The sequence below is a fragment of the Malaclemys terrapin genome, chromosome 12 (assembly GCF_027887155.1).
Source record: "Malaclemys terrapin pileata isolate rMalTer1 chromosome 12, rMalTer1.hap1, whole genome shotgun sequence".
NCBI classification, from domain to species: Eukaryota; Metazoa; Chordata; order Testudines; family Emydidae; genus Malaclemys; species Malaclemys terrapin.
This window is the reverse complement of record NC_071516.1, coordinates 5,467,362-5,489,682: the sequence shown is the minus strand read 5'-3', so window position 1 is coordinate 5,489,682 and position 22,321 is coordinate 5,467,362. Positions and strand designations below refer to the sequence as shown.

The 22,321-nt window shown below is 45.9% G+C and overlaps 1 protein-coding gene across 1 annotated transcript in view; it reads right to left on the bottom strand.

Annotated features, from left to right (window-relative positions):
• Positions 1-22,050, bottom strand: part of OPRL1 (opioid related nociceptin receptor 1) — a 36,210-nt gene extending 14,160 nt beyond the window's left edge. Inside the window, exons 1-2 of the mRNA XM_054046525.1 lie at positions 21,519-22,050; positions 20,697-20,949 (exon numbers count right to left, since the gene is read on the bottom strand). Of these exons, the coding sequence (XP_053902500.1) occupies positions 20,697-20,920 (224 nt within the window). The 5' untranslated portion in view covers positions 20,921-20,949; positions 21,519-22,050. The remainder of the gene's footprint in view (positions 1-20,696; positions 20,950-21,518) is intronic.
• Between the last annotated feature and the right edge of the window lie 271 nt (positions 22,051-22,321).

Here is a 22,321-nt window from a genome sequence, read left to right as displayed (position 1 = left end):
GCTTTGGCCTCCAGATACATTTAAAAGAGCCTTGGAACTTTTGTAGAAGGAATCTATGGGATGCCCAGGCACCAGTAGGGCAATCCTCAGCATAAGGCTTTGCCTTCACTTTACATAAGGTCAGGGCCAAGGTAATGGGGTTTTGATCATTTTTAAAGTAAGTTTGGCTCTCCTCTTTGTTCATAGCCCGCTCCCACCTTGAAAACGTGAAACTGATGTTTATTGCTTTGGTGAAATGTGTTTTCGTCCATCAGGTGCACACCCAACAGCCCCGTCCTGTCAGGCATGCACCACTGCCCTCACAGGCGCGATATTGAGGGTTGGGACTGGGTGCTTTGGCATTCATTCTAATTGGCTCCTTTTAGTCTCCTCTTGTAAGATAGATTCTCCAGGCCCCTGAACATCCTAGCAGCCCTTCTCTGTACCTTGTCCCAGTTACATTTATCTTTCCTGAACATGGGTGACCAGAATTCCAGATGAGGTCTTCCCAGTGCCATGTACAATGGCATTAATACATCCCTAGGTTCACCAGAAATTCCTCGCCTGAAATATCCTATCCCCCATACCCTCCTGAACGCAGAACTCCTGAGTGCAGCACCCTAACCACAAAACCAACTTCTCCTTTGCACAGTGACAATCCTAATGTAAGGTTTTAATCCTACCAATCTGTCCTGTCCGGCCATCTGCCACACTAACGGGTATTTGCTGCATCATTGCCTGTTGGTAACAGACGGAACAATGTGTGTTATTAACCAGCGCATGCTCCTTTTCCCATTTTGTTGATACTGATTAGCACCCCAGACCAATCTCTAGCTTCAAACAGGAAAGGAATGTCAGATGGCAAAGTAATAATATCACGACAAGGGTGCCAGAGATGAGAGTGAATCTGTGTTCCCCTGCGCTCAAGAGGCTTCAAGTAATCAGAAGAGGCTAAAGTGATTTACACTTGTCTCTTTTGCTACAACCAGATCAATGTGAATCTGAATTTCCAACAGGCTCTCTATTCTTGTTTTCAGTTACAAATGCCTAGCTTGCCTCCCTGTGTTTGCACAAAGGGAGAAAGCTCTTTGTTACACATGAGTTTGATACATAGAGTGCACTCTGCTAAGTGGCTGTTTGGAAGCTCTTTGACAAACTGGAAAGATTTTTAATATTCTACAGAAGGGAAAAGCTTCCAGCTACCTCAGCGTCAATTGCATTTGGAGCCCTGACTCCGAAGAGTACTCCCTCCAGTCCTGAATCCCATGTGGGAAGATATATACCGACTTTTAAAAGGGACTGTGTGTGTTTGCTGGGGTGGGGAATAGAGGGTGTAATAAAGTGGTATGCCCATTTAAAGGCCAAGGGGCCTGGCCTGGCCAACCCTGTTTAATTCGCCCAGCCCTGCCACACCTGTGCTGGGTATAGGACTTTAAAAAGGGAGAAGCCCAGCAGTTTGGGGCTAGCTATGGAGGGCAGCCAAGCCACTGGAGTGGAGCTATCTCCAGGAGCCAGGCTCCAGGGAGGCAGTCCTGTGGCCGGTGTTCTTCAAGAGGGACAGGGAGCGGAGGAGAAGCCTGGAGAGGTGGAAGACCATGGTGGTTTTGGTTGTACTTGGACACCCAGTGGGAAAAGACCGGGAGATGCATTCTGATGAGAGTGAGAAGAACTGTGAGCTGAGCCCAGAAGGGGCAAAAGAACTTTTGTTCATGTGAATTTGGAACTCTTGTCGAATGTAGTGTTTATTTTGGGACTTTGAGTGCCCCAAAAGGGGAATCTACGTGAACCCAGGGAGAGATAGAAAACCGTGGGGAGGAGGAAACTGAGGCAGGTAGCGCCTGCAGTGCCACACGTAGCCAGCAGGGGGTGCTCTGTGGGAGCCACACTACATTAGGGGGCTAATGCATGTTGAAGGTGGGACATCCCCCTGCCACATCACTTGGCAGGGGAAGGGAGCAGGAGATATTCCTATATGCCAACAAATGGAAGGGAGGATATGGTTGTATATTCCTAGGGACATTAACACTTGGGAGGGGAAGGATCAGGGCTATTTCCCCACCCCCAAAATGGACACCTGTTCTGGGGACATATGCAGACCAGGGAAGAGGACGTGGCTATTATGGTGTCGCACATGAAAACAGACTCAAGTTTTTAGATCTGTTATTCAATAGACTTTGGCAATGAAAGGAAGTCCTGGAATGGGTGGTAATTCTAGAGTGATATAATAAAAAAGCCTATTGGGGGAGCAAAGAATAGTACCACTCACCCTGAGATACCCCTGTGATATATGTAAGATACATTTCTGAAACACATTTTCCTTTCGAGTGCCTGTCTGTAATGCCTATTGAGATTTTCAGTCTTCAGTTGGAGTTGTACTCAACTGGCAGCAATAGAGATGCCGATTGAACGATCTACTTTTAAAATCTAACCAGAAAGAGTGTGTGCACATGTGTGCACATGTGTACAGAGGGGAAGGGAGGAGCACATGGCATATACAAAGCACCATGCCTGTGGTGCATACCATACTCAGAGTGTAAGCCCTTTCAGGAAGGAACTGTCTTTTTGTTCTATATTTGTATAGCATCTAGTTGAGGACAGTTGTTCCAGCTCATTATATATCTCATCTAAAGCTAAGTTTCTTGCCTTTCTGTCTGCTTGCTTTCCTGTTCGCTTGGAGGCCCTATAGGCAGCAAACTAAAACTATGGCCTCAAAATTAGTAAAGAAAAGACTGAAGTCCTGTGGGTAACTTGTGCAGAACCAAGGCAGATAAAAGTCAACATTGAGGGCCAGCATCTAAATTAGGTTTCTGCTTTTAAATACCATGGGGACTGGTTAGCAGCAAATGGAGAAAGCAGCAAACTGCAAGCAAGTCTGTTGAGCATGGGGGAAGTCTGGTGCAAGATAAGTGGAGTGATTTGTGATAAACAGATGCCCACACAGTCTAAGGGACCACTATACAAAACCATGGTAAGATCAGCTCTTCTGTACTGATCAGAGACATGGGGAACCAAAGAAAGGCACTTGTGAAGACTTGAAGCCCGTGAAAGGAGATGTTTGAGGGCAGTGAGAAGAGGAGAGGAGTGATATTGCTGAATGCTTGTGGAATGATGTTGTCAGGAGTGAGACCAGGGTCAGGGGTATGAGAGAGAAGCGGCAAGAGAAGAAGCTGAGATGGCATGGGCATGTACGAAGTTTAGATTAAGGGAGCCCTATAAGGGCACCTTTTGAGACTAGCGTTTGCAGGCTGAGAACAAGAGGTTGGCCAAGAAAACAATGGATAGACTGTTTATAGAAGGACAGAGTAGCTATGGAGTGAGCACTGGACTGGCAAGACTGTTCCAGTGACCTGACCCCAGCTAGCTGGGAAAAGGGGAAGAAGTGGTTTTGTATTTCACCTAGGACCTAATAGGGTCCTGGTACAGTCTATAGCCAGTCTATAGCTGTCTCTATGGTTTCTTGTCTACAGAAATTCAGTGAGCCTCCAAGGCTGTGTAACTGTAGGGACTGCCTCCTTAAGGAATGTGGCTGTAATATATTGGTCTCAACAATGCAGTCAGCCAGCATTTGCACACTCCAAAAAAACAAGTCTATTTTTTTTTTGAGAGGGCCCTTAGCGGAGTATTTATTAGATGTCAGAGCTTCATAGACAGCAGGCGCTTGAAAATTACGTTTATGTGACTGTTCCTCCAACAGAAATGCAATTTAATATGAAAAAAAGATCTTTGGCTTTAAAAAGCAAAACGCTATCAGCTTTAATGCTTGACTGTGATTATCAAAGGAATCTGCCAGGGAGAAGATGCATTGGACCATGTTTGGTAATCACAAAACCCCTCTTGGTCCAGAAACAGAAACACCAAGCGAGAAGGTGGATTCTCAAGACTCCAGCTCACTTCAGATAGATCAATATTACTCAAATCTGTTAGGGAAAGAGATTGGTTTCTTTTCTCTCTTGACAGGGAAACAAATAAAGCTGTTACCCCAACATACCTAGGAGGCTGGATGACCCTGTGCAATTTGGAGCTTGATCTGTTTCAGTGCAAGTCTATTTAAAGAAGAATCTAAGAATGGCATCCAACAGGGGGGCAATCAGACCTATGTGTAGGTGTAATTTTTTTTTTTAAGTTGGCATGAATTTTGAAACTAATCACCTTTGGGAACCGGGTTAAATTGGAAAATGGCTATAAAGATCAATGGTTCAGAGCAGGGCTAGTTCAGCATTAACAGAAAATCACTATCATCTGTTGAGCAGTTGTGTTGTCCACATGAAGTAAATTAGCAATCTCAACCTGGGATACAGGAATTTATTTCAATTCTTGATGGCAGTCTCAGCAAAAAAGGTGAGTCTAGCTGCCTGGATTGTTTTTATCGGGCCCTGGAAAGTCTAATAACTTTCAGACAGATAGATCCAAAGGTCAACCTTGTTCAGATCCAGGGTTTTAGTTCAGGCCCCTCTCTACTCAAAGGAAAAATTGTTAAGCATCCATCAAACCCTTGATGCCCAACAAAATGGCACTCCAGCTGACCTGTTAGACAAAGCTTCCACAAACTGTTTTGGCAAACAAATACTTAGCTTAAGATTAACCTTAACCTTGGTATTTAACAGTCAAAAGCCCCTAGAGGGTAATTTCTACTTTGAAATCACCTAAGACAGATTTGTTGTGCGTTACAAAGCACGTTGCAAAAAATCAGTGTTCTCTTGTACAATTTGGCCATGATTTTAACCATCCCTGTGCCACTCCATAGAGCAGAGTCACTGTCCTACAGTAGGTCTTCTGTCTGTTCCACTAGACTGTACCAATGCCCCTTGGTCACCCATCCATTGGCTGACCCAAGGCCTGGAAAAGGCTGAAGTAGACTTCTTACATGAACAGACCATGATTCACTATCCCTTGACACCTTAAGCAGTCTCAGGGGGAGGCAAGCTGTTGTGTTCGGGACAGCGGTTTTGACATCTGAAGGATGTACAGTATTAGGAAATAGTCTTGCTGAGTGATAAACCATGAAAGCTCATCCATGTGATCTTTTCAGGGGAGTTTGTATTTGAGGCAATTTGTCAATAGCTTAACCCCTCCCTCCCCCAAATCCTTGGCCTGTTTTGCAAATGTTACCACTTGAAGGAATATTGTTCAGATTCATAACACCTGTATGTTACAACAAAGAAAAACCACTACATCACTGACCGGGGGGGGGGGGAGGGGCATGTTTTTCTGAGTGCACAGAACAATAATGCACCTCCCCATACAACTAGCTAGACTGGGTCAAAAATCTAGCAGAGGTGGGGTTTGTGTCCCCATGGACTAAGCAAAGCCCCCCAACTCCACCCCGTCCCAAGACCCACTGAGACATCCTGTGAGTAGCAAAGTGCTTCTATATAGACAGACAGCCAACCCCTCCTTTCTACTCTCTGGTTCCCTTTCCACCTTGCCCAGAATGTTTCCTTCTGCACTTGTGTTGCCAAAGCTGTTCCATCTGCCGCTGGCTCTTGCCCCAGTCCTTCTGAGGGATTGTGCCAGCACAGAGCAGAGAGGGGAACAATCAGCATCCCTTCCTATGGGCGTTTTCCAAAGGGGAGTCTACATAGAGTTGCTTTTCCGCAGCTGTGCCTTTGTCCTGCCCAGCCATGTCAGTAATCCTGCAGCGACCCCCACACACAGAGGGGCAGTCAGAAGGGGATGATACCATGTGGGTTCTCTGCCACCAATTGAATTTTGGGGTCCCTTTAACAGGTTTCCCATACTTTCACCCCTCTGCAACAATGCACAGAGGAGATGGGATGAGGAGAATGAATGATTATCTGGCCCAGCACTTAAAGATAAGTTGGGGAAGCCAAGTGGTTTCTGAGATTGCATTGGCTGTGCTCTTACAAGATGATCAAAAAATAGACTGAATTAATTCCCACTCAGTGGAAACGTGGCTAGTCACTCTCTCTGCTTCCTGACAGCCTCCAAGGAAGCAAACATCAAGCCGACCAATGTTCGCAAACACTTCCAGAATATTCAGCGCAAACAAAATCAATTAATCTTCTGTGGATTATTTTTTGCCAGGAACTCAGACCAACAGATCCTTAAATCAGTCCCAACAAAGGCAGAAATTAAATGTAAGATTTAAGAGCTGGAGACAGTTTCCCTTATTAACCCAGTCCCATGCAAACAAGCATATGAACACAGCAGGGGAATGAGCAATCAGTCAGAGCTCCTGCTATTGCATGAGATTGAACAGGAAATGTACTGAAGGGAGCAGTGTATCCATTGGCCAGAGTACTGGGAAGTCCCAGCTCTGCTACTGAGTTGCTGGGTCGTTTTGAGCCAGTCATTTACCCCTCCCTGGACCCCATCTTGAAAATGGATGTGATAATCAGGGGATGGTTGAACTTCCTAGTCTACAAACTCTCAAAGTCCACAAATTGCTGTGAGGTGTTTTTGTTTTTTTGGATTTTGGGGGAGGGGCGGGGACAGGGGAAATGTTAATGAAACCCAGCACATTCAGCCACTTGAGAATTCTTCTTATGCAAGGGCATTCTCTGGTAGTATATAGTTACCATAGCGACTCCAACACCACTCTCCTAGTTGCCTGCATAGAGGGCATGGCCAGGGCATCCTTACAGTCTTGCAATCTCCAGCTGCTGGAATTGGAATGGCCCCTTGGCTCAATTCCCTAAGAGGTACAGAGGGACCAACTTTGCCCCATTGGCTCCCAGATTGGTGGAGTGCAAGTTAGTTAACTCAAAACCACGCCCCTCCTGAGCCAGACTTTGTTGTCTCCAGGCTCGAAGAACCACCACAAACCCCACTTTAGCAACCTGCATGGGACCTGAATGGAGGAGCTCAGGCTGCAGGAAGGAAGGGTTTGGAGGCGGCACTAGGAAGTCGGTCTGTGTGCACATGGCTGGAATGCTAGCACCTCAGTAAATCATTCTCTTAATAAAGAGCCAGTCTAGTTTCACAAGTATGAAGTCCTCTGAGGCTATTACCCGGCACAACACCCACCACCCTTTATTCCAAGCGCACTTCTTCAATCTTTTCTTCGACAACACACAGCACCGCATGCATCTGCTACACAATACAGCAATTTATCCCTGGGGAGAGAGAGGGACAAAGAAAGAATCATACCTGGCAGATGCTGGAAGGTGCTCCAGTGCTGCCATGAGGAGGTTGGAATAAGGACCCGAAAGAAGATTCAATCAGGAGCTGGATCTGAGTTTGCCAACCTTGTCTTCCTGCAATTTTGTTTTTAGTAAGGTCATTCAATCACTAATGAGAGGGAAGCTGTGCTATGAGTAAGAGCCCTCATGAGCTCAACCTGATTTGAGGGCAGGCCAGGATCCAATGTATCAACTCTGCCTTTTGCCCTTAGCTTTTCTCTTGTCTCGGCTCCTTGCTTGCTCTCTTTCTCGTTATTTTTCACCATGTTCCCTGTCCCTTTTCAGCCTATTCTTGCCTTTATTTTTTCTCTCTTCTTGTACTGCTCACCCAATATAACACTCGTACCTAAGCTTGAATTTCCCACTGAGGAGGAAATTAAGATCAGGCTCATGTATTGTTCTCGCCACTGTTTAAATCTAAGCGCTCGGAAGTAAAAGCCAGGTGCATTAACCTACAGCTCTGCTTCAGCCCCCCTCCACCAAGCAAGCCCTGAACAATGTTAGACCAAAGCATGTGCACTGGGTAGAGCCAGGAACGTGCAGCTCGCAAACCGGCAGGAAAGAGAGAAGATGGAAATGTCCCTTCCTGCACCTGTACTTTGAGGTCTTACCACCTTTCACAGAGATGCAGAATGTTTCCTATGGTGCTTTTTAGCCCATCCCCCCAGCATGTTGCAAAGCTTCCCATCTGACGGCATAGCTACATTTCCCCACATTTACCAGACTCGGGGCCTGTGGGCTTAGCAATCAGATCCATAAAGCCCCGTCACGGAACTAACAGCCAGGCTGCAAAAATGAGACTCCTGAACAGATTGTTCACTGACATCACAGTCACAAACTGAATACAAATGTCGGGGGGGAGGGGGAAGGGACAGACTGAAACCTCTCGCCCTGGGGAGCCGTTAGCATTACCGTTTGGTTCTGGATACTGACTCTCTTGATTAGGTTATTCATAATCCCGTCTAACTGAGACACAGCCGGTGCCATCCATCTGCACGCAGCTTGTACGCATTCCTTCCCCCACTAGACCTCTAGCTGCAACGACACGCTTCCTCTTCCCCTCCCTAGGCAGACAGTCGGGTTCTGTAAGGGCTGCAGTGGCTGGAACGACAAGGGATATGAAACAGGCAAAAAAGGCCACTGCTCTTTCACATCTATCAGCTCCATGGGCGTAAGTCAGCATAGCCTCGTGGAAGTCAGTACTCCCATTTAAACCAGCCGAGGGACTGGCCCGTATATTTTAGATCAGATCTTGGAAACCCTTATCACAGGCCATCAGCATTGTCATTGTCCCAGGTCACTAACACTAACTGGTTTTATCCCTGCTGTTACTATATGGCAGCTGTCTGTCGCAGAAGACAATGGTTTAAGTGCCAAAGCTGTTCAGGTACTAAATGCAGTAAAACATACATGGGTAAAACGTCCAATTCCCGAGCAACAGATAATGAAGGCACAGGGCTAGCGGATGAAGCTGGTGCACTAATAGCGCTTGAAGCCTACTGCTCTTTCCTCTTCACTCGCTTTGCTTCCCTCTCTCTCAACCACTCTGGTGCAGCGCAGCCCTCCAGTGTAGCCTGTTGCTAGCTACATCTCTCCAGCTTGCCACGTCAATGTTGAAAATTTTCAACAAGTCCTTCTGGCAAATGTCCTTGAACTTAAGCCTAAGCCTCGGCGCATCCACAATACAGGGGATCCTTTAGAATGTACCCATCATCTATCCATTGCAAATGGTCGAGCCAACGGAGAAGTCTTTGAGAACAGTGATTGGACATGGTAATTTTTCTTTCTCAAGTATTTCAGTGTCAGGAACTTTGGTTTCTTACTTGATATTTAGAATATGGTAAAGACAGTGGGTGTGGAAGGTGTTTAGCCTTCCTTTGTACCTGCCGTAGGCAGTCCAGGCTTCACCACTATACCGCGGCATGCTCAGAACACACATATGGTAGACCAATATCTTCATGTTCAATGTTAGTTTCCTGTTCTCTCCCATGTGTTTGGTCAGTTGACCGAATGCGGTGGCTGCCTTTCTGATGCAAGAATTAAGCTTATCATCTAGAGATAAATCATCCAATACAATTGATCCCATATAGCATTATGTGTGCACAACTTCTAGCACCATCAACACACCTTGTGCCATCATCATTGTCTTCTTTAGAGTGTTGGTTGGTCCAAACTCATCACAAGCTAGCGCGGAGCTACTGCAAAGTTGCTGGAGGTCCTCTTCACTGTATGTCACGAGCACTGCACCAGCAATGAAAAGAAGTTCTCTTAGCAGCAGGTATTTGACTTTGCTTTGTGCTCTGAGCTGTGCAGTGTTGAAGAGTTTTCCATCTGCTCTTGTCTGGAGATGTACAACCTCAGTGCAAAATGAAAAAGCATGACAGAGCAGCAGAGAAGAATGTACCAAAACATATCCCTGTTTGACACCACTGTGGATTTTTAAGCTGTCACCATCATACCAGACTATAGCCTTCATGGAAGAACTAAATCAGACTGAGGGCAATCAATTCTATCTCATAATTGGAAAAGGTCCTTTCTGCTGACCAGGTCAAAAGCCGTACTAAGATCCATGAAAGCCATGTATGGAGGTTTTCCTTGTTCTTGACACTTTTCTTGAGTTGCCTTCATGTGAAGAGCATGGGAATAGTTGATTTACCAGCACTGACTCTCTGGATACACATGTTCAGCAAGAAATTGCACTCTTTGGGGAATGACTCATGCAAATACCTGGCCAGAACAGTAAGGAGAGAAGTTCCTCGGTAGGTATTACTATCACTCCAATCTCCTTTGTCTTATCCTGGCTACTATTATCGCATGACTATCCTGTCCCCCAGATTTCCATCCTATTCAGGTCTGCATGGCAGTTCAACTGCACTCTGTTCCCAAAGGGTGTATGGATCCCACACAGGGGATTAACCATCCTGGACTAAGCAAACAGATGTCCCAACAGAAACTGCCAACTTTACAGTCAAAAAAGGCCCAATTAATTACCTAGCTGCTTGCAATCTGCTAACGAGGGTTAATGAGCCAGCAGACTCTCCATAGAAGAATGCAAACAAGCACCACTCCTGCACAAGTGTCTTCTTTACTATTAGCTTCAGAAGAGAGGTAAAGGACTGAATGTGCCATGAAGACCTGGCAGTTGACTCTCCCCTCTCTCCATCTCTTGGGGACAGGACTGAAATATGTTAATAGGCCAGTGCACAGGAAAATTTCATTGCTCTTACCTGTGCCCTGCCTGTTCTGTGGATGAGCACAGCACTTTAATCTACAGGCCTGGCAATCAGGCACTTTCAGAAGCATAGACAGATTCATAACCAGCCATGTGGCAGATTATGAGCGACGCTGCTTTGGTTTAAGGAGTATGGATGTTTGAAAATATTCTATAGCAATCTATTCTCCTCCTGATTCATTTGCCGGAATTCCACTTCCATCTTGAACTTGACACCTCTGGCCTCTGGAACTTCTTTGCCACTTGACCTGAAAAGTGCTGTGGACTTAGTCCCAATTAAACAGGATTTAGAAACCTCGCCAAAGTTTGTCATTTCAATGTTTTTAGTCTGGATTTTTAACCATATTTGGGTTTTGAGGTGAGATTTGCTAGTCCTACCGTGCTTTTGAGACTTTTACTCAACCTGTAGTATTATTGACATTGAAAGCAGCTGCTGGTGTACATTAGGCACAGATTTTTAACAGTATGCATGCACTTGTGTGCAACTGACTTGTGCTCACGCACATCCCAAAGCCAGCGTATGGCCAGGATTTGCCTGTGTGACAACCCACCAAGCATGCAATACCACAGAACCCTTCAGCTCCAAAAGCACAGGCCTCTACCTCTTGAGCTAAAGAGTAAATCCATCAGCTGGTAGCAGTGGTGAGCTATTATATTCTCCATGGGCCAGCCACTAGAGGGGAACATTAGTCATATAGGTATGTGCACAGGCAAACTGTGAGTTGCGAGCATGCATATTTCAGCCTTGATCTTGGAAAAATCAAGTTTCCTTTGCCATTGTACCACAGTAATAACCAAAAGACTTCATTTTCCATCCATTTGTATCATTTGTATTTCTTGTTCTTCTGCATTCTTTATGGTATAATAACTTTTGATTACTCCACACAGTACAGACCACTCAATATTAATTTCATTTCTATCCAATCTGCAGCAATTGCCTCTTGCAAAGGGAAAAGAAAAGCAAAGGACATAGAGAGACACAAGGTCTCAAAGGGTTCATTCATGTCCACTGGATTTGTGTTACTTTATACTCCAGCTCTGTTTCATCGCTGAGAAGTACAGCTTGTTAAACCGTTCCCATTAGGGAGCCTTCTCGTAAGACGTCACGTAATTGAAATGTTATAATTTCTCACAACGGGCCTCTGATCCTGATCCGTGCCCTAGGGACTGAGGGCCAGATTTTTAAGTGTTTCGATATCTAAACCTGTAGATAAAAGTCAATGCCTACATATATTTTTAGGGGCCTAAATACTTTTTAAAATCTGCACTTGAGGCAACGTTAATAAGTAAGTAGAATTGAAAGCCCATGACCACGCTATTGAGTTGACTGGCTGCAAAGGAGTCCAATTCACCATAGAAGAAAGAGCACTAGAGACCAATTAGCAGACTTGAGGGCTGGGGAAGAACAAGTATGAGCAAACTGGTGGAAGAATTCAAGGCATTCAGTCAAATGTCTTTACTCGGAGGGTGTGTATGAAACAGGAGCCGCATGGAAAGAAAAGAGCCGTGGAAGATCGACGTTCTGGGCTACAAGTCTGAATATTGCTGGAGTTGTGGGAGTAAAAAATGGCACAGGTACTTGTGCCTAAAGCCCCATGACTAAATATGCACATGTGATGGTCACCCTCTTGGCCAAAACATGGGGGACTAACCTGGGGACCTCCAGAGCTAAAACAGTTACAACTCATAGCCTCTGGCCTGGCACACAGGGGGATTCATAACATGCACTCACCAGTGGGCTGCACACACAACTGGGTGTCTGGGAGTAACAGGCGATCGCAGAGGCTGGATGTTGATTCTGAATCTTCTTGCTTTGGAGGCATCATTGGGAACAGGGTTTGGTTTTTTTCCCCTTTAATCAAACTACTGGGAAATAGAAGAATTCAGGAGAGTTTAATATGCCAGCTTTTCCCTTCTCAAATAACCCTTTCCCTCTGCTGCTGCCCAACTACCTGCTTCAAATTCATTGAAAACTGTAGGGGAAACACATGCATAAAGAAGACCTTAAAGGTACCAAGTAGATGGAGAGGTTGGAGGGGGAGAAATTATCTGAATTTGCAGGAAACTCAAACAATGGTCAGTAGTTCGAAGCAGCAAGAGGCAGCCAACTTAAACTGATAGCCCTTTGCTGTCAAGGAAATAGAACTCCTATGGAGAGCCCTTTTCAGTCTTCTCCAATTAGTACTGCTCAGCGGTAGAAGTGAATTTGACAGTCACATGATTACAGGACCAACAAATTAATCACTTCAGCTTTTCAGTCACTCTAAATATAATAGAGATGTAGGCTGGGCCATACGACGGATAGTAAAGCCTAGAGGAAGCTTTGGGATTTTTTTTTAAATGGCTCCAGGTGATTTTGGAAACACCAAGAAGTTTTAGAAGCTTCCTTCTGTATCTCAGGAAATTCATTCTCGCCTCCCCTAAAGCGATAAACAGCAAACCTCCCTGTAGCCTTAACATTGCTGAAACGCGAGCATTAAAGCCGCTGTGTTCCACTAACAACTGAAAAATGGGCAAGGAGTATTCTCTGGCTTGTGGTACAGTGGATCTGGGTTCCTTTTATGGGAGATGTGGAGTGGCAGGGGGGTTGTGGCTAACCCCCTGGTATATATTATTTCTCAGGTACCACATGATTTACAGAAGTCTACTGTGCATCTTTAAGAATGGCTCCTTGGATCATAGGCGCCGACTTCTAATGGTGCCGGTGGGTGCCCGACCCCCCTCTGCCCCCGGAGCACCCATGGAGTCGGCGCCTATGCCTTAGATCCAGTAGCACAATTATCAAATTGAGAGGCAGGATGCCTGGATTCTATTCCCAGCTCTGCCACAGACTTCCTGTATGATCTTGGGCAAGTCACTTCACCTGCCGGTGCCTCAGTTTCCCCTATATGTAGCTAATGATATTTATTCCTCTTCTTGTAAAGCACTTTCATATATAGGGGTGAAAAGTGCTACATTAAGGGCTAAGCATTGCACTGAAAATAGGCATTGGTGTGTGACACAGTCTGGGTCACTGTGAGTGTACAAACCCCCCTCTTCTTGTCCCATGTGATCCCCACACACCTCAAGATAAGGTGATCACATTTCAAGCAGTCAGTGGTTTGATAGCGTCTGCATATCAGTGTTATTCGCCAGATTTGAGGTAACACCCAGGCCCCCACAGTGGCAAAAGAGCTAAGTGTGGGGAGATCCCTCACTGAGCCATGGACCATAAGAGGTGCCTAGAAGCACGAAGAGCAGGTGTACAGAAAGTGTGAGTGGCTGTTCCTGTTACTTTCCTGGGGTGTTTCTCCACAGGGATAGCTATTGGGTGGACTGTGACCAGAAAAGGGTGGCCAAGTGGAAACAGGTTTTCTCATCACTTAGGCTACACATTTGATTTCTTATCTGCCTTAGTGCTCTTTCCCATGGCCTTATGTGAGGGACATCAATAAGCAGACACCAAGATTTACATCATGCCTTTTCATGCATGAGCTCTTGCCAACTAGGCCATCACCATCTATGAGCTTCTTGTGGATGAGTTGCTGGTTCTTGTAAGCGTTGTTTAGACATTGCTGGATGATTCTGCTGCCCCAGTGCAGCTCAACTTTTCTTCCCTGTGCACATGTCATCCACAATGTTCATACCGGGAAACACTTGTGTGCGTTACAAGACAGAGCAGAGAAACTTCAGACACTTGAAATTTCAAGGAGAAATGCAAGCAGAATAATCTCATAAAATGTGGCTGTGCCGGCTTGAACGTGAGCACTGGAACAAAGAACTTACTTTTCCAAAAGCGACCGGGCAAAATATATTGTTATAATTGACAGGGCTCTTATCTGCCTTTCTGTTGTCCATAACAAGAAAGACTGTGAATGGGGGCTCATGCAAAGCTTATCAAAAGCTGAATCCCGGGTCCACTAGCAAGCACCTGAATTTCAACCTATTAAAGACGAGAGTCGAGTCCTGAAGCTATAAGCATTGACATTCTCTTCTGTCCCAAGGTGAATCACTTTTCTTGTGTCATCACAGCCATTAGCTATCTTAGGAAATGGTACAGAGCCAAACCTCTGCTTGCCAAGGCTGCTAAATCAGAGGCTTCCTTCCTTTTGCTGTAAGCTAATTTGTCACCATAACTCTTTACAGACAAGTGGCCAGCTTCCAGAGTTTGTAAATGCTAAACCGAGTTCATCCCTGGTGTTGGCTTGAGTGGCCTTCTTTGTCTGACCAGCTGAGCAAGCGAATGTAGTGCAAAACATTCCTTCTGTCTAACACTACTGGCTAAGATGCTTATTGAAAAACCAAAGAGACACGATAAGGCCTGAGAAAGTGGGATAGATTCGTGACCAGACATGATAGAAGCAGTTTTATTTACCCACTGGACAAGGAAGCATTCTTCAACTGGACACTACTCATTATTATTAGTTTAAAAACAGAATCCTGGAATACCAGTAGATGTCAAATGAAAAGGATAAATTGGAGACAGCAGCACTGCAGGCAAATGTGCAGACTGATTTATGGTTTTCCTCAACACACACACTATTCGAGAAACTTTGTCAGGGTCATTCCTTGGAAAACCATATGATAATATAGGTAAATCTCAAGAAAGAATGGCCAAGTGTGCCTCTGTCTAAGTGGGAAGGTAGAAGAAACTTTCAAAGGAAGAGGGAAGAATATTGCTTAAAAGATAGAGCAGAAAACTTCCTAGAAGTGAGATATGCATAATGCTGTGGGGAAATCTCAAAAGGGAAGAACTAGAAGCCCCATCTCTTGGAACATTTAAAACTAAACCAAGGAAAACATTAGGTTGTACAGAACAATCCTGGACGAGCAGGAGTTGGACTCACTGATGTGTTTAGGTATTGCTCATTTCTATGTTCTGTGAGTCTTTGTTATGATTCATGGCTAAGACCTTGTGAAATAGATAGGTTACATAGCCACAAATCATGATCACATTTAAATTCTCCCTGTCACTTTCCTAACATAAGCAAAATCTCTGCAACTTTGGCTGAGTTCCTTGCAAGTCTCAGTAAGGGACAATGTTTGTGCATAAAGTTGTTATTGGTCTTGCTGGAAGTTAAGTGTCGGCAGATCATGAACAATCTTGCGTGGCTGCTGTATCTAGAAAGAGCGAGTGCTAGGGAGTTAACGATGTGTTCCATTTGAAAGCTCTTGTCAGAAGTGACAGAGTAGCAAACCGCTTATCAGTTTAGTGCAAAGGCATGGAAGTATGAGAAATAAACAGCTCCAAGAACAAACACCCTGTAAACATCACAGGTGGCAGAAATGGTTTATTGGGTGCAATTGTCTATCCATGTCGTGGGTGTGAACGAGACTGTAGGAAAGTGGCAGATTTGAGAGTCTTCATAGGGATTCAGGGCTTCTTCCAGTCCCCCTCATGCCTAGTCCTTGAACCCCGTACAAAGATGTTGGGTACTTACTGATGATTCATAGTGCTGAGATATTATATCCAACTAGGATATAAGTGAGGTTGGAGGGAAGCAGGAGTTGGGACAGAAAGGGAGCTGTAAGGAAACCTAGGAATAATCAAGCTTAGGGAGGAAACTGAGGTTTGTATCACCATTATTTGAGTTAAAGCCAATCCTCTGGGAGGGGCTAAGGCTGGAATACATACAGTGTGTATATACACTATTTTCAGAGTTACATTTATTTACATGCTACCTCCTCAGAGCAAACATCACCCAGTAGCCAGACCCAAATATCTATGAAAACACAAACGCGGGCAAGCCATGAAACTATTCCATGGACCTCTGGGGCAATTTGGGCGACTGTTCCCTTGTCTAGTGCTCATGGTCTTGTATTCAGTGAAGATGGAAAGGGTCACTATTGGTCAAAATATCCTGCGTCTGTTTTTCCACACCCCCAAACAGAAAAACATCAGTGTGTTTTTTTTAAATGCATCATGTCAAAGTTCAAAAGGGCTGAGGCTCCCCTGTCTTTTTATAGGTGCTCTTTGCCTCGGAAAAATTTGCATCTGCAATCTTGGATCCACATAGTGAACTTCAGGAGCAAAATGGTGGCCACCATTCTGAAAATTTGGCCTAGTATGTTTATGTTTCAGGTTGATGTTCTTCTGCCTACACTGCCAGTGAGAGATGGATGAATAATGTTCCTGGTTGTCCTCGTAACACTCCTTTCAATCCAGCCAATATCTATTTAGTACCTGCCAGGGCACAGGGATGGTGCTGAGCAAGACTCGCATAATCTCCTCTGCCTTCTCCTTTTCCTTTATGTGACTGGTCGAAACTAGAATGGATTGTTTCCCCCAAACATTTCAGTTTACATTAGGCATGAATTGCTCTATTAGCAAGCAGAGAGAATTAGCTTCATTTGCTCACATTTCCCTAAGACACAAAAATGAACTAGCACTTTGCTTCAGTTAAACACAAGCTGCTCAATGGAAGAGGAGTGTGATGACATCCATGAGACCTTTCCATTGACATTTTTGATACTCAGTCTTATTTATTATTTCCATCACTGTAACACCTACAAACCCCAACCATGGATCAGAGATGGTGCTAGAAACTCTACGGACAAGTCACAACTCACAATACTGGCGGCGGGGGGGGGGGGGAGCGGGTTGTTTGTATGTCTGTTTTTAATCACCCTTATAGAAAGGTTCATTAAAATATATATTTTTTTAAATTGCAAGAATCTTAAAGCTAAGAAGAAGTAAAAAGTCCATCAGGAAATGGAAGCAAGGGAGTGAAGATGTCCTGGAAGAGGTCATTTATTTGGTACAAACCGGAGCTGGTCAGAAAAATGGATGCACTTGGGGTTGGAGGGATTCCACTGAAAATTTCAGCTTTATTTTTTCCAAAAACCTAGAAGTCAAAATATTTTCAATTTTCAGATGCCAAAAACTGAATTTTTTGGACCAAAAACTGAAACATTTTTAGTTTTCTACACACAAAAAAGATAAATGGTCAAGTAAAGCAAACATTTTCTGTGAATTTTTTTATTTAATCTAAAACCCCACTTTTCACTGAAAAAATGCTTTTATGGAAATTTTTCATCCAGCTTTATCCCAAACTGAGGCTGTAGGGTGCCTGAGCTGAAGGGATCTATGTATAAAAGCTTCCCATGTACTTTTTCTTGGGAGCACATGACATGTGTCCCTTCGCCAACCAGTTTAGCCAGTTCACTCCCCCGTCCCCTGTACACAGACCCTCCGCACCCCATATTAGACCTCAGGTTTCCCTGAAGGACCCCATAGGATTTCATGAGAGCTAGACCAAAATGCTGCATCTGGATTCTGAACCTTTAAACTGCAAGGATGTTCAGATCTAGGGTTTGGGGTTGACCATTTATCAAAACCAGGGCTCTTTGGATGTGGATTTTGAAACCCCTTCTCCAGTTCCCTAGAGTTCAGGGCTGTTCAGATCCAGCTGGGTTCAGGCCTGTCTCCCGGTAAGGCAGGAATATCTGGGGTCATAAAACATTCCTACACATATTGTTTTACTGGGAGAAGGGTTAAAACTTCCTAGGCACTTCTTACACAGGGGTGGGGGGGGAAGGGTTCCATGTCGGCAGGGAAGGAATACATCTTTCAGGGGCCTAAAAAATCAAATCATAAATAAATCGCCCGTGCCGCCATTTCAATCCAGCACTTAGCTTGGCCGAGGAAGTAAGTGCATTGTAGAGTTAGCCACGGCATGGCACAGAACCCGGGCGGGACCCCTCTTCAGCCCCATTACTCAGCAGTGCAGGCGAAATGTGGCCAGCTGTACAATATCACAGCCCAGCGCAGTAAACAAGCATCAAATTGCCTACTTCCATTTGTTCCTGCTGTTAGCCCGGAGTGCGGAGTTGTGTGAAATGACTGTATCCATTTGCACACCAGGCAGTTCTGTAGGCGCTTCTCCTGAATGTTACCGAGACCAAATTTCATCAACAGTCTGACTCTGTGTGGGGAACTCCATGGGACAGAAACCCCTCCCCACAACCTGCAGGCTGCCTTCACTCGCTGCTCTTAGAATATTGGAATATTGGCTGCAGCCCCGAGCACATTAGGACACATCCAATGGCCCTGGTTTGCCACACCCCCATGCTCCTCTTCTGAGCCAGACCACTTGGGGCATCTGCAACCCACAACTGTACTACATGCAGGCACTCTGCAGAGGCAACAGATGAGTGCAGGGCGGGGGGGGGGGAACACCCGTGTGCCCCATTTGAAATGACGGTCCTGACGTTACAGGGTTCTCTTCCTTCTAACTTCAGAAGCTCGCCCAACACTTGTCCCCATTCCCATTTCCGTCACCCGACGGTTCCTCTCCCGGCACCCTCCGCTCAGTCATGCGCGGTGTTTATTATGTCAGTGGATGTAGGTCTTGGTTTGCAGACAGGTCATGCAATGAAGGCCCCAGCCTGCACTGGATGAGGTGCGTGCCAAACGACCCCCGGGGACGCCCCAAGAGGCACAGCCCTTCCCAGTGGAGGGACTGCTCTTGGCATGCTACAGTCTATGCCCCTCTCCGCACCCGGTCAGGGTGGAAAGGGAAACGGATCACAGCTGTAGTCCTATCTCCTCCCAGTACCCATTGGAGTGGATTAGTCCCAGGAGGGGCCCAGCGGGAGCAATCCCTATGCTCCCGCAAATGCAGACACTTCTTGATCCTGGGGCTGGCACGGGGAGAGTGGGGAGGGATGCAGAAGGCCTTGCCTGATTGGCTATCGATAAGCATCATGCCCAAATCTGGTGCTAAACAGATGGCACTGAATAATAATACTAATAACAACATAAATGGATCAGAAAGGCAAAGATTCGCTGACCACTGATCCCCTTGCAACAGACCAAGTAAACATGGGGCAGCAGCTGCAGCATGCCCCCCCCCCATGTCTCCACACTCTCCAGGGTCCGCCCCTCCCTGTCCAGGGTCTCCTCCTTCCATCCACCAACTTCTCTGCCGTAAGAGCACTGAAAAACTGCCCACTCAAAACAGCAAGTCTTGGCCTTTTTCTCGCCGATCCAGACTCATTCGAATGGCTGTGATATTTAGGGCCAGGTTCTGCGACCCTTCCCCCGGCTGAGCCGTACGTACTCACAGTAGTCCCACTGGGATTACTCACAAGAGCAAGGGCTTCTCAGCATGAATGAGAGATGCAGCATCAGGCCCAGAATAAAGCAAATATAATCGTGCAACCCTTTATTTTACTTCAATAAACATTTCCCAGCTTGGTGTGCTCAGACCAGTATAAAATAACTCCAGCATTTAGAGCTCCATATTCAAGGCCAGACTGTGAACCCTATCACATTACTGAGCAGTTACTCACCTGAGTGACTCCATTCCCAATAGAAAGGGGGTCACAATCCAGCCCTAAATAAGCAGTGACCTGAGTCAAAAGTCACACACTGGTTCTATCCACAGAGGGTGATGCCCCCTCCCGATGCAAATTTTTATTTTATTTTACAGGAAATGATTTGCTCTGGCTTCATAGGGAGAGGTGATTTAAATCATGGAAGAAAATGAGAGTTTTTACTCCTTTGCGTTTTTCTACGTACAGCATCATCAAAACCATTGATACATTAAATATTAAAGGCCAGAAACATGTCACTAAATGCCGGGAGATGGACCCTGGTGGGGACAACATCTGCTCATTCCTTCCCCCCCCCCCCCCGCACAAAAGTCTTTCTGCTATAGAAAATCAATCCAATGTATCTAGAGCCGGACGTTCATCTGCAGTTAGAGATGCTTCCCTCATCTCTGGAACATTGCGTTGCATTCTATTTTTATGGTGTTTTTAAAAATAGTGATGCTCGGAACTTTTCAGATTTGTACCCTGCAGAGATAGGAGGCTGCCAAGCACTTCGTTTCCCTTTTGCATAGCACCAAAGGAAGGGATTAGACTCCCTCTCCAGTCTAAACCCAAACCCTAACATGGCACAGGAGCTGCGGTGTGAAATGGGGGTGCCCGTAGTCCCCCAGGAACCTTCACAGACTGCTGGCTGATTATTTCCAAATCCTTGCTCTTCCGGCTGACAGCAAGTGCCGCGCCTTATACAACTGTCAGAGTCCACCTTTTGAAATATATTTTACCCCTCTGTTCTGTTCTCTGGGTTAACTCTGCTTCCTTTAGGAGGCACCAGAGGGTTGTTTAATATGAACTGTGGCTGAAAACCTTCATCATCCCTGAGGAACCACAGCGGGGGGGAAAACTCCTTAGCTAAAATGCAAAGGAAATAACTTGGAGAAATGCAAGAGTTTCAAACATGGTCTCTATCACCCAGGGCATCAGTTCACTTCCGCTTGCAGTCTAAGGTTCCCCCCCGCCCTCTGCTCACTCCCCACTCTCAGGAAGAATAGCGAGGGGAGGGGGGTTGGTGAGATGTGTGCATTGCCTACCTGACAATAACATACATGACCGAGCAGTTGCCCACCAGCCCCACTATGCACACGATGGAGTAGACGACCACAATGGTGATCTTGATGCCCAGTGGCAAGAAGCCGTCCCCTGTGCCGTTGTTAAACCAGTTACTGGGAAAACTCAGGTTCAGCATTGAGGAGTCGTTCAGCAGTTTCCTCAGATCAGGGTCTTCCAAAATATGAGCAGGGAAGAGAGGATCCATCCTGAACCTGGCCAGCCTGTGGCAAAGACCTGGGGCACCAACAGAGCAATAATGAAAATGGGATTAATAACAATCAATACTTGTCTAAACCAGCAATCATCATACATTGGGGGCAAACCCTTAGGAAAAGAGATTTTGTCAAGCCAGCAGAGCCCTACCTCTGCAACATAGGCACAGTAATCTTATTCGTGTTTCTGTGTCACACACACAAATATAGAGATACAACACACAAACACATTGCACTCATTTGGGGGGACTGTATGTCCTTTTCTACTGTAGCATCAATCCCTTTGCATGCGTACACTCACACACACACACAAACACACACACACACACACACACGGAGCATCTGTATTGCCCTGCCTGCTTTTTTGCTGCAGAACTGGTTAGAGGATCACCCCTGTATTCTGGCAGGTGAGATGACATACAGAAAATACATCATTGTTGTTTGCGATGCCCATTTTCAGCTGCTGTCTGTCATCTCCGTTCATTGCTATTGGAGCCCCAAGCTGCCCTTGCCTGCAGTCATATCGTAACAGAAATAATTCAACTGGAATCTTGGACTAGGTAAAGTTAAATAAGCATGCTCGCTCCTTACCTCAATGCACACACTTCCTTTCCCTTCTGTTAGGAAACTAGATTTTCCCCCCCTTTGGCTTCAGCAGGGCTCTGGTCCATCAATTAAATCCAGATGAAAAATGAGAAACAAAGCAAATGCAGGAGAGCTCTGCCAGCCTTCTGTCTCCCTGATCGTGAGCGGCGGCTGCTTTAGCAGGCATTTGAATGTGGTGCTCGCAGAGAAGGAAGATATTTCTACAGGGGGAAAAGCTCACACCCATGCACACGTTTCCAAGCTCGGGGAGGTGAGGAGAGGTGTGAGCGGAGCAGAGCGGATCTGCTAACCAAAGCTGCTACAGGGCTGTCTGCAGTTCTAGGTCTCCTGGTGCAGAGGGACTGGCGTGCAGTTCCAGGCTAGCTCAGTTGGACTGTGATTTCTCCCAATGTGTAAAACACCTGAGGGGGGTTTTTTCCTCCCCCTTCATTCCCACGTATAACTGTCCACCCCAGCCTGAAAGCCTTCCAGTGGGTCTGGCTAAGCTCGGCTTACATCACCTCGCTACCAGTTGCAGAGCGAAGCAAACTTGGGGGAAGCAGTCTCCTGTTGGCCAGTCGTGCTGCCACTGCACTGTAATCCACCCTCCTTACCCCTCCCTTTGCACAGTGTCAATGCATCTCTCCGCCAGCGAACCACAGACCAGAGCTGGAGCTCAGTGCCAAAGCCACACAATGTACTTGTCTAGGGACAGCCACCTTAAAGAACTACAACAGAGTTTGAGATGGGCTGAAAAACTGGCCAGATACTGAGGGGAGAGCGGGAGACCAAAGCGGGCCCCAAATGAA